The sequence below is a fragment of the Oncorhynchus tshawytscha genome, linkage group LG09 (genome assembly GCF_018296145.1).
Source record: "Oncorhynchus tshawytscha isolate Ot180627B linkage group LG09, Otsh_v2.0, whole genome shotgun sequence".
Lineage (NCBI taxonomy): Eukaryota > Metazoa > Chordata > Actinopteri > Salmoniformes > Salmonidae > Oncorhynchus > Oncorhynchus tshawytscha.
This window is the reverse complement of record NC_056437.1, coordinates 79724309-79736400: the sequence shown is the minus strand read 5'-3', so window position 1 is coordinate 79736400 and position 12092 is coordinate 79724309. Positions and strand designations below refer to the sequence as shown.

The 12092-nt window shown below is 43.1% G+C and overlaps 1 protein-coding gene across 1 annotated transcript in view; it reads left to right on the top strand.

Annotated features, from left to right (window-relative positions):
- LOC121847283 (nuclear factor 1 X-type-like) overlaps positions 1–12045 on the top strand; it is a 34834-nt gene extending 22789 nt beyond the window's left edge. Inside the window, exons 3-6 of the mRNA XM_042327886.1 lie at positions 1010–1320; positions 2366–2513; positions 4149–4240; positions 6977–12045. Of these exons, the coding sequence (XP_042183820.1) occupies positions 1010–1320; positions 2366–2513; positions 4149–4240; positions 6977–6991 (566 nt within the window). The 3' untranslated portion in view covers positions 6992–12045. The remainder of the gene's footprint in view (positions 1–1009; positions 1321–2365; positions 2514–4148; positions 4241–6976) is intronic.
- The last annotated feature ends 47 nt before the right edge of the window (positions 12046–12092 follow it).

Genomic DNA, 12092 nt, shown 5'->3' with positions numbered 1-12092 from the left:
TTCCCATGCCTGTGTGAAAGTGTTTACTGCGTTGTTGTTGTTGTTTTGTGTCGTAGATCCAGGGGGTATAGGGGTGGGGGGTTGGGGTATAGCGCCCCCCTCCCCCAGAGAGTTTGGCCCTAGCCCAGTCTCTAATGGGATTAAGGGGGACTAAAGGAGCGGGGATACGGCTCCACCGGGGTAGCATGGAGCCTGGCAGGGAGCGATGTGCTGCTTGGCTGGGGGGTACAGGGCCCTGTCTGGGGGTAACACACTGGAGTTGGCAGCCTCACGCGGGCAGCTGGAGGCCCTGCCGGGTGGGGCAACACTAAAGGGGGTAGACTGGCACACCAGAAGAAAAAGGGAGAGGGTGCGCCCCTCTAATACAAATCAAGGAGATTTGGTAATGGATATACATCTGACAGAGAGGGCTTTGTGTCCTATTCAAACGTTCATTCACACCTCAGTCTCCATATTCAGCTCGGCTGGGTGACTTAAAGCGAGATATTTTCTCACCCTCTCATGCAGGCACAAAAGAGAGCTTCTGTATTCCCTTACAGACGCAGCAACACAGGGACATTTAAACCCCCCCACCTGCACACAACCAAATAGATATCATCCATGTGTAGACCACTAACACATGCACATAAACTCACACGTACAGTGTGAACATAAAGATTAGTCTTGTCATAGAGGATCGTTGGAAAGCAGCTTGCCTATTTAAATGCCAAATTGCTGTGGCGCCTGTGAATCACACCCACAAAACAGCACACAGACGCACAGGCATTAAGACATTCTAATTTAAGACAGTGCTCAATGATCTCTTTGTGCTTTTTATTTTTTGTGTGGTTTGGGGACTGCTTTTGTAATGTAGACCATTGCGTTTGTGTGCTTGTTTATGTGTAAGCATTCCCTATAAAGCCTCATTCTTTCTTGTAATACATTTTCACCCTCAATCTATCATGATTTGATGAAATGAAACTCCTATTTGGACCGATGTCACTCAATGTGCCGGTCCCTGGGTCTTAAGATGTGGCCGCTGTTGACTGTTTTATACTAAAAGCCCGGTTCACTGCTGAACTGCATGTCTCGCTGTTAATCTCTGTTGATCTCTTATTCACTCTCCCTCCTTTCATCTATCTAACTAACGTATGCCTCTTCTCAGGGAGCCCCCGTGCCTCAGCCTCTGCCCTGCACTTCCCCTCCCCCTCCATCATCCAGCAGTCCAGCCCGTACTTCACCCACCCCACCATTCGCTACCACCACCATCCTGGACAGGACCCCCTGAAGGAATTTGTGCAGTTTGTCTGCGCTGATGGTTCGGGACAGTCTGGCGGCCAGGTAAGGTTTGATGTAAGAGGAGAGTTCAGGGACTGAGTGACACCAACCACTTGTACACTAATATAATCACACATGGGCACAACAAAAGACAAATGAAGGCAGTAAGAATAGAATTCCACGATCTAATGTATGGCCATGCAAACGACACAAGCATGACTAAATGAAGTGGTGATTATTAACACTGTATAGATATGTACTGTGTTTCCCTGTGTAAACACTACACTGAGTACAGTACTGAGATAGAGACCACAGGTTTGTTTGTTTCATCACTGCGGACACCATTTGCTGTTAAGTATAGATACAGTATGATGATAGAGGAGTGAAACTGTAACAGTGAAAAACATGAAAACCTTTAAGTTATGTAGTATGCAAGGTAAGGAAACAGGATTGACTTTCTGATTCTTTCTTTTTTTTTTACTTTAACCAATTGCCAAACTTTTGCACCAGTGAGGAGAGAAAGCAAAATACTACTATTGACAATTTCCTGTTGGTCGAGGGTTTTCTGTACTTAATCTTTTTTCCTTGTCCTGTGCTCTTCCAGACCCTAAGGTTCCCTTTTTTCTTTTGCTCCGCCCACCCCCTCAGATTATGTAATCATCAGCACGAAAGCCTACAATCACAGCACATTTCAATCGAGCATACATGTTCTGTCTTCCGTTTTTATTGTAATTATTATTTTGCGTGTTGTTGGTGTCATGTTTTCTTAGTGGAGTATTTTTCCCATGTTTTGATTTGTTGCCATGTTATGGACAAACCCCACCACCAATTGTGCTCTCACCCCACTCACCCCTCCACCATGGACCACCCCAGAACTCTCCTCTGCTCCAAATCCCCTATCAACCCTTGTGGTGATTATTATTTTGTACACCTCCATAAATGATGCAATGCACATACATCATTCGTTTGGCTGTTGTTTCCAACACCCCCACCTCTCCCACCACCCATCATGGATATTTTTTGGACCTGGTCTCTGGAGCTGCGTCCTCTCATGCCGTGTGCGGGTTGTCACATGTCGCCCTCCTGACCCTGTTTGTGTTGTCCGCAGCCAAACGGGAGCGGCCAGAGCAAAATGCCGGGCTCCTTCTTGCTGCCTCCACCTCCCCCAGTGGCCCGCCCAGTGCCCCTCCCCATGTCCGACTCTAAATCCAGCAGCACGCCTCCCGACGGCGGACTGACCTCGCCCACATCTCCGTGTAAGTGACCCCACAGACCAAGTCAGAACCAAAACCAAAATCACCCAATAATTACTTATTTTTTACTGAAACTGCCCCTCCTCTGTATCTTAGGGCCCTGGCCATCCATCCTCTGCCCACTTCCATAGTAAATACCCCCCCCCCCAACAGCCAGCTCACCTCTCACCTCCTTCACCGTCTGGGATCATACTGACCCTAGAGTTATGACAGAAGCCTGTCACCATTCTCCTCTGATGACCCTTTTGTGGTGTCCTCCAGGGCTCTATATTAGGCCCATCCTCTTTCTCTTAGAACACCCATCCTGAGCCCTGCCTTGAATGACACTAACCCTTCCTCGATACCCCTGTGCCTCTGCGCTCACAGATGTTGATGCAGAAGATTGCCATCCTGGTTTTCCTCCATTTATATGTTTTATTTAACTCATTTGGCCAGCCCCCGAGATGTCATTTGAGATCGGAAGTAGTCTAAAATAGAAATAGAGTTTATTTCCTTTTTGTCAATTGCTCACTCTAAATCACTTTCTTTTTTTTTACTAGTGGCACATATTTAGGGCAGTTTATGTGGACTCCAAAACATCATGCTCCAGTTATTCTACCATTTCCCCCAAAAATATCCAAACATGAAAATAATATTTGGAGTTATATTTTACTTTTTAGTTGAATTTATTTTTATTTTTTTTAAATCTGATTTGGTGGTGTTGTTGCTTTGAAGGTCAGACTTGGAGTTCTGCTTATGTATGTGCAGTTTTAGACTGAAGGGGTGTGTCCATTAGAAGGGTGTGTCTAGCTATGGGGCGTGTCTGCCAAAACGCTTCTCACCTATGACAGGAGGGGCACTGGACGGAGCACTTTTTTTTCTTTTTTTTCCCTCTTTTTTATATTTCAGATGTTTGTATTATTTTGTTTTGTTTTATACATTTTTTTCAACACCTTCAATCAATGTCTCAAAGTCTTTTATGTATTTTATCTATGTTACTGATTCTCAAACACGAGGGTTCCAAAAGGGTTCTGCATCTGTCCCAATAAAAGGACACTTTTTGGTTTCAGCTAGAACCCTTTTGGGTTCCATGTAGATCCCTCTCTGGAAAGGGTTCTACTCCATGTAGAAAAGATTTCTACCTGGAAACAAAAGGGCTTCTTAAAAGGGTTCTCAGCAGAATAACCCTTTTTGGTTCTAGATAGCACCTTTTTTTCTCAAAGTGTACTTAACGTTTGTGTATGCTGCTAAATAATACAGACTTACACACACACACTACACACACACTACACACACACTAATTTTCCAGTATCAGATTCTTCACATGTTAGAAGGGTTTGTAATAACAACCTTTGTGTTGCAGTCCATATTGACCTCAAACTTCCCTAAATTTGCTTCAACCCCAATGGGACCAGGGTTATAGTTTGGAGATGTCCGGCTCAGTTCAGTAGCCCTACTCTATGATGCTTAGGGGGACTTACAGTAACAATTATGTGTGTGATGTCAGGTTGAGAGCTTAAAGCAGTATTTTCATTGCAGTATTTACTGAAATTGTTATGAAACTTAAGTACGATGCTCCGTAATTTTCTTTTATTGATCACAGGCTGTGGTTTGTGCAGAAATGGTTTGACCATTTCTCCTTTCTGTGTCTGTCTGCAGCTTACTCCACGTCAGGGGCCCCAGCTCCCAACAGGTTTGTCAGCATCGGATCACGGGACAACAACTTTCTGAACATCCCACAGCAGACACAGGTGACCAAACAGCTTTAGGGCTCGATTCAATCCATGACTACAGTCTCCGCTAACGCAGGAACATTGCCTTTACATTTCTATCGTGCTGTAGCACAGCTCTTCAGCGCTACGGATTTAATCAAGCCCTTACTCTCATCAACACTAATACCAACACTACCAAACTTCTGCATTAGCACATTAGCGCTTTCTGCTGCTTTCCACAGTGTGTGAGTATGTGTTTCCGTGCGTGTTTTCATGTGGTGTGTATGTGTATTTTTTGTGTGTAGGAAACCTGTCTGTTTTCATTGAGATTATCGGCCCAACTCAGGAAACTTACTTAGGTGAATGGATACATGCCAAAATATTTCTTATTCCCAAACTGCCTAACTACTCCCTAAATCTCACTGGTGTATTTCCCCTCCCTCTCCTCATCCCATGATTTGTTGTGAATGTGTGTTTTACCGTGTGTGTGGTTTACCGTGTGTGTGGTTTACCGTGTGTGTTAAACTGACCTCTCACTGTTTATTTGGCCCATCTGGAGCCTGCCCCTCAGGCAGCGGGCTCTCTCTCTCCACCACACTGCCTCTCGCTCATATGCCTCCTCCATTACCCACTGCACTTTTCTCATTAGTGTCCAACCACACCCGCCCCGAGCCAGCTCTGCTCCACACTCCTCCCCACCACATGGAAACCATCTGAAGCCCTCTGCTGCTCTCACCCTCCCTCCCTACACTCCCTCGCTACGCTCCCTCTATGCTCTCCCTCAGCTCACTCTCTCTCCCTCCTACCGCCCCTCTTCTTCCCTCTCTCTCTCCAGCTTCGTAACATGCCCTGTTTGACTAACCCACCCTGCTCATGAGGCTCACCTTACACCACCGTGCTAACCCTACGCCATTTTGTCCCTTCTTTACCCTCTCTTTCTGAACAAACTGAGAACTACACACACACGCACGCACACACACACACGTGCACACACCCATACACTTCCTGTGTAGCCCTCCAGTGCTCTGTGCTATTGAGTATATTGTGTTTACAGTATGGTTTTAGTTTGCACTGGAGAAATGAAATTGTATAGGGAGCTTTAATTGGTTGCATATGTAGCTAAGAAATGACATTGTTAGCATAATGCTCTATCAAAACATTAATAATGTGCAAAGGCCTTGTGAAAAGTCTGTTTGCTGTGACTGCAGGGCCTGAATAGAACTCTCACTCCCAGAGCATAGATATTTGGTCTCCAAGTGCCCTCTGATGGCAGCAAGGGGGTTCTACGGCCGGAGGAGAGAGGAAACAGGAGAATGAGGGAGGGAGAAAAATAGTGAAAGAGGGGGAGAGGGAGAGTTTCAGCACAGCCCTCCTCAGAGAAGTCACGTCCCGACTGTCTGGTTGCCCGCAGCAACCAGACATGATGTCATAGCCACTTGAACTTGAGAGGGGATGCTGGGGGGAGGAAGGCGTGGGTAAGGAAAGAGGGTGGTCACTACTGCCAAGGATTCCAGAGAGAGTGTTAGAGGGAGATAGATGGAGAGAGCGAGACAGAGAGATAGTGTAACTGACAGAGGAAGAATTACGAAGCCCGTAGGCTGCTGGGACAGAGCCTGCGGCAAGAAGGGGGAGGAGGGAGGGCAAGAGGCAGGAGTGGGGGGGTATTCAGGCGACCTGTTAGAGTCAAACAAACAAACTGCACCTCCCCGGAGGCCCAGAGTTTCCAAGGCTCCAGAATGTTAGTCAGTGTTGACTGGTGCCAGATCCCGGCCGGCGACCCAGTTCTGCTCTCTTTTCACACTGAGCGGGAGAAACTCAATCTGAATACAGGGAGCGCCAGCCATCTCTCCCCCCGCTGCCTGTGGACTCTGAGTCCAGTCAGGAATAACAACAGCCTTTAGCAGCAGAGCCACACCATACTCTCACAGCACTATAGTACAGTACACTACACTACAGTACAGCCATGGACAGTCAGTCAATATAGCTGAGAGTATTTCCTCAATATGACAAGGGGCTGACAACTGTTGACCATTGTTAGTGTAAGGAATGTGTGGGGGCCTCTAGTGGTCAATTGTGGAACTTAGTGTTTACTTATTTTCAATGGTACACATTTTAACTTAAAACTTCTTCAGGATCGGTAGGTCCCCCACGGGACGGTTGAGCTAACGTAGGCTAATGCGATTAGCATGAGCTTGTCAGTAACAAAAACATACCCAAGACATAGACATATCTGATATTGGCAGAAAGCTTAAATTCTTGTTAATCTAACTGCACTGTCCAATTTACAGTAGCTATTACAGTGAAAGAATACCATGCTATTGTCTGAGGAAAGTGCACAGTTATGAACTTGAAAAGTTATTAATAAACCAATTAGTCACATTTTGGGCAGTCTTGATACAACATTTTGAACAGAAATGCAATGGTTCATTGGATCAGTCTAAAACTTTGCACATACACTGCTGCCATCAAGTGCCCAAAATCTAAATTGCGCCTGGGCTGGAATAATACATTATGGCCTTTCTCTTGCATTTCAAAGATGATGGTACAAACAAATACAAAAAAAACAGTTGGTTTTTAATGTTATATTCTCCTACATTCATTTCATATTTCCACAAACCTCAAAGTGTTTCATTTCAAATGGTATCAAGAATATGCATATCCTTGCTTCAATGCCTGAGCTACAGGCAGTTAAGATTTGGGTATGTCATTTTAAGCGAAAATTGAAAAAAGGGGCGGTTCCTGTTAACAATGTCCTCTTTTTTTTCTATTTAACAGTCTTGGTTCCTCTGACATGACCTGTCTGCAAACCAGCGTCTAGAATCTTTCATTACAATTGGGAATTGAAACATGGAAAACAGAAAAATAACCCACAGGAAATTGCCCAACGATCCTTATGTCTCACATAAAAAGTAAAGCAACCCAGGAAGTCTTAGCATGATACTAGTAGAGGAACTCTGGACCCAATTACCTAAACAGAGGGACCCCCCCATTTTTAAGACGGGAGGATCATAGGATTTGGGAGAGGCAGAGGACAAGTCATCATCTCTCAAAACCACCGAACCAGCAAAACACGGCAACACAAAAAGAGGAACCTGAAGAGAAAAAAGGTCACCTTCTACTTTGGAACAAGGACACATTGTGCAATGGCTGGGAAAAGCAACTGTTCAACAGTCAAAAAAACTGATGTAGGAGTGGGGATTGAAATTGAAGGGAACATCCAATCACTCTCTTGAAGGCACAAAACACGCCATAATTTAAATGAGGTACACTCCCCACTGTCAAATCACCCACAAAACAAACCCATTAGGTTCCAGTGAAATATGTAGCAGTCCATGCTACTGTGATGTCTCCCTGTCACTCAACACACTGTCAATTGACCAATATTTCCCAGTCTTATAACCATTGACCTAATCAGCCCCACTACTAACAAGACAGAAACCATGCCAAAACATATCCTAAACGTTGCACTACAAGCTGAATTAACACAAATCTCATGTCCACTATTACACCTACATGGCATGGGGGAAAAACAGGCTTACCTATGATTGTATTGTTATTATTAGTGAAAGAGAAAAAAACATGATATGAAAAGTCTCAGCCTACAGTTCAGCAACACAAGGCCTCCACTCTAACCAGCATCCCAGCAGAAGAACCCAAACCCAAGTAAAGCAACATGCAATTGCCCAGTTCACTCTTGCAAAACTACAACTGCGACAATAATCAAGTGCTAAGTATACCCACTTTCATTTGAATGATGAATGCCATTTGTAACACACATATATACACACACACACCAGGCCCAAGTGGTGTTATTACGTCTATAACACATGCTATTCACACGTTTCCAGTACACTCTTTTTGCCCCTTGTTGTAGACACAGAACCCAACACACATACTTAGTTAAAAATACAGGCCTCTGCTTTAACACCCAGAACTACACAGCTGTAGTAGTAATATTCCCTTTTGCACAGAATTGTTTTATTTTTTGTTTCTTCTCTTATTGGACTTGTCCCTCTGAATTTGTCCGCTTTAAAAAATGTGTTTGAATGACAGCACCTTATTGAGAAATACAGCGGGTGGGAGTGAGACTTCGAGTGGTATTGCCAGGAAGGGTGATTCTGTCAGTGTTCAGTACCATGTAGTGAAACAGTGACATTAGGTTGCTGAGGGCCCAAAGTCCACCTCCCTCCCATCTCCCCGAAGTTTACCCTTTTTGTTTACACTCCCAGACTGCCCCTGTTCCAAGAGCAGAGAGCCACGCTGCGGAGCAAAATGATGTGACATGTTTGTTCCCATGTTTGGGGAGGAGAGCCTGGGTTGAAGTCAGAGGCCATATTGAGATGGTCTGGCAGGGTGCTATGGTCGCCTCTTTTCCCTGACACGATCTCATCTCCCCATCCTATCCAGCCTGTTCGTTCTGTTCAATCAGCCCTTATAGATCAAACTGCCCTAAAGATACCTTACCAGCCAAAAGTTCAACCTTTTGAAATCAAGAGGGAAAAATTAAATGAACACACTTAGCACAGCGCCACTTGACAAACTCACACACTCACATGCAAACTTACAGTATAAGTAGCAGTTACAACCCCCCCAGCCCAGGCCAGATTGACTGTAAAGGGAAGTCTTAACATAGGGAAATCTCTGAGGAAACCTTTTGTTTTTAATCATTCACTTTTTATTTGAATTCCTAACATTACTAAGATTCAGTTCAACATCAGCTCAAATCACCAACCTCACAAAATAACTGGACTGCCTGGCCATGTACTTCACTGCAGGGAAACAATGTTGCCAGACGGCAACCATCTCATCAGCTTGATAGAGAACTAGCACTGCTGAATAAGAATTATGATGGCTATGGTGATTTCTTTTCTAATCTATGGAAGTGCCTCTGTATTCCCATTATGCAATTTGTTAAACATGAATTCAGGTTCTTTTTCTCACATATAAGCTAATAGTGAATGGTGGTGAAATGCTATGTCTGGGGAGAAAAACAGTGACAGCTCACTGAATAATTGCAATCATCTTTATATATACACACATATATATTTATAGATATATACATTTTTTTATTTGCAAAATAAGCTCTGTGGCAGTCTAGTTATTTTTTGAAGCATGGCACAGTCAATTGATGCATCTTAAATATCTGATTAGAGCAAAAGTACCAGTCCCTACACCCACACCTACATCTAATAGCAAAAAGTTTCCATGGCAAATACTATAGATACATGATTTATATAGCAAACAATAAAGTGACATTGTAGTCAAGGAAAATAACAGATTAGATTTTGGTTATTCTTTCTTGTTTGGGAAGTATTGTTGAAAAAAATATATGTATGTTGATTGAGCCATGTGCAATGCCTTGGGTAGATAAATTGTGTTTGTCTGTTAGAGATTGTTTGAGGGTGTCACGAGAAAAGAGAGGCTAAACCCTCTATTTTTTTGTTTTAAGTCCACTAGCTCCGGGACTCTAAACACGAGGGCAGACAAAAAAAATCCCAGTCTTTGTAAATTGAAAATGAGTTTTTATTTTTTTTCCTTATTCCTTTAAAAAAATGTATTTGTAATAATTTGTTTTCTAAATCTGGGAGGGCTGAAGGAACAATTTAGCAAAACAAAAATATATATCACTAAATGAAACTGGTGCTTTTTACGAAATAAAGTACATTCAAACTCTATTATACATAAATAGTAATAAACAAAATGAAGTGTTATCATAAAGCACATTTTAGGAAACATGCATTATTCTATTTCTCTTTTTGTATTTACCAAGGGGGGAGGGGTTCATTATATGAAAAGGTTGTGACAAAAGGCATTTTTCTTCAACCTTTATCCCATAGCAGGAAGAGGACCGTTCTGTTTAGTTTGATTAGATGGTTATCCTGACAATGGGATGATGAACTAGTGGAAAAGGCCTGACGTAATGGACATCTATCTGGGCCATGTCAGTATCACCAGAGAACTGACTAAAACATGACCTATTTAACAGATGAATTGCAACTTGCATCCAATTTTCTAAACTGTGGACATGTTTAAAACTGGCCAACCAAAGTAATCAAGTTTGGGACACAGACAAGATCTTCCCCATTTTGGGAGATGCATCAGATATGGAATCCATTTTTCTAAGTGTTAGCTCAACCACAAAGTGATTAACAGCGTTTGGAGAGATGGGAGGTGTAATGTGAAATACATTTTGGTAGGTTTAGTTGATTTAGTAGACTCCTATCTCAAACCCAAACAAGAGGTGAGGGAGTATAAGGTGTATTTTGAGCACAGAAAGGATGAGAGCAGGTTTAAATCAAAGAAGTGAACCCTTCCCCCTTCCACTCCCAATCCGCAGTGTAAATTATTCTAAATATTTGTTTGGTGATGTAGTGTTAGAATCAGAGCATCTTAAAGGTTGTCCCTAAAAAGTGCCTTTTGTTCACAGACTCCATCTTGTAATCCTGAGTGCCCGTCTCAAAAAAGTCCCCTCCTTCATATTTCTTCTATATCCTCTCCTTCAAGCTTTTCAAAGCAGTATATATAGTACTAAAGGAAATTGGTGTGATTTAGTTATTTTTATTGTTGAATAATTAAGAAAAGCAAAAAAAAAAAAATCTGTCTTGCTTGTCTTCCTGTATCTTGTCTTCTGTCTCTCTTGGACACTGGAGTAGTCTGTAGCTGCGTTACCCTCCTTATCCCTCCCCAAACCCCTTTTCTCTGAATGGAGGGGTAAAAAAAAGCTAAACTTTGTCTGAGCAGAATGCAGTTAGCTCACATGTTATTCTTGTCTGTATGCTTCACATTGTATACCATACCGATCTCTTCAGCTTCTCCATTGAACAGCTAATGTAAGTGAACAAGTTACACCGGGTGGGCTCTTGGGGTGTGGCGAGGAGAGGGTCTGTGAGGGTGCCTAGTTTTTCACTGGGATGTATTTGATAACATATCACAACGTGGAGATAAAATACACGTAGGAATTTCCCTCTGAATGGGCAAGGGAGCTGCATGGCAACTGGGGTAGAATAGGCAGGTTTTTAAGTCTTGTTTTTATCAATTCTTTTTTTTACAGAATTTGGATTTTCATATCTTATGCAGCAATGCTACATTGAGACCATTTAATGATGCACCTTTCTAGTGGTTGTATGAGACCAGCTATTAAAACAAGTGAAAAAAGTACCTGAAATGACTAAGCACCTTATAACAGTTCCAATGGTTCCAGCCCAGGTAGACTGGCAGGCTCAGATCCACAATCAAGAGAACCATTACACCCATTTACTAGAACCCCAAATGAACAGTGAGAACAATTACAGACTAAAGTCATATGGTTCTATACAATGTATGTGACATGTGGTACAGTTAAAGCACCTTGAAATTCCACCAGCAAAATCAAGAGCGGGCTTGATAGAGGGCCTACTTGTTTCCTACAAGAATATGCACGTTTTTATTGTAAGTGATTGCAGCCAGCAGCAGTATTAGCCTTGACAAGTAAAGCGTCAGTCGAGAAGCCAGAGTGACAGGTTTCAGTGTGTGCTTTGCTTGGGCAGAACTTTGGTCAATCACCTATCTTGCCCTGCAGCACCAGAGAGCTCTCTCCCTGGCCCTCCATTTTTTTATTTTCCTTTGGGTTTATTTTTAAAAGTGTGTAGGGCCGTGTTTAGTGTTGTGTAGAGTGAACCCCCAGCTGGCCTTGCCCCCCACCCCCTAAGCTCCCACCGCGCCCCTCAGTGCAGCTTCCCTCCCTCAGGAATACACCTCCCAGAGCCCATGGTGAAATGCATGTGTTAATTACAGTTTCTTTTCCATAATAATAAAAACAGTTTGAAAAGAGCAACACTTGAATAAAAGGATGTTCTTGACTGTAACGCACCTGTTTCTGTCTGCTTATTTTCAGATTGCTGTTTGATTGGTT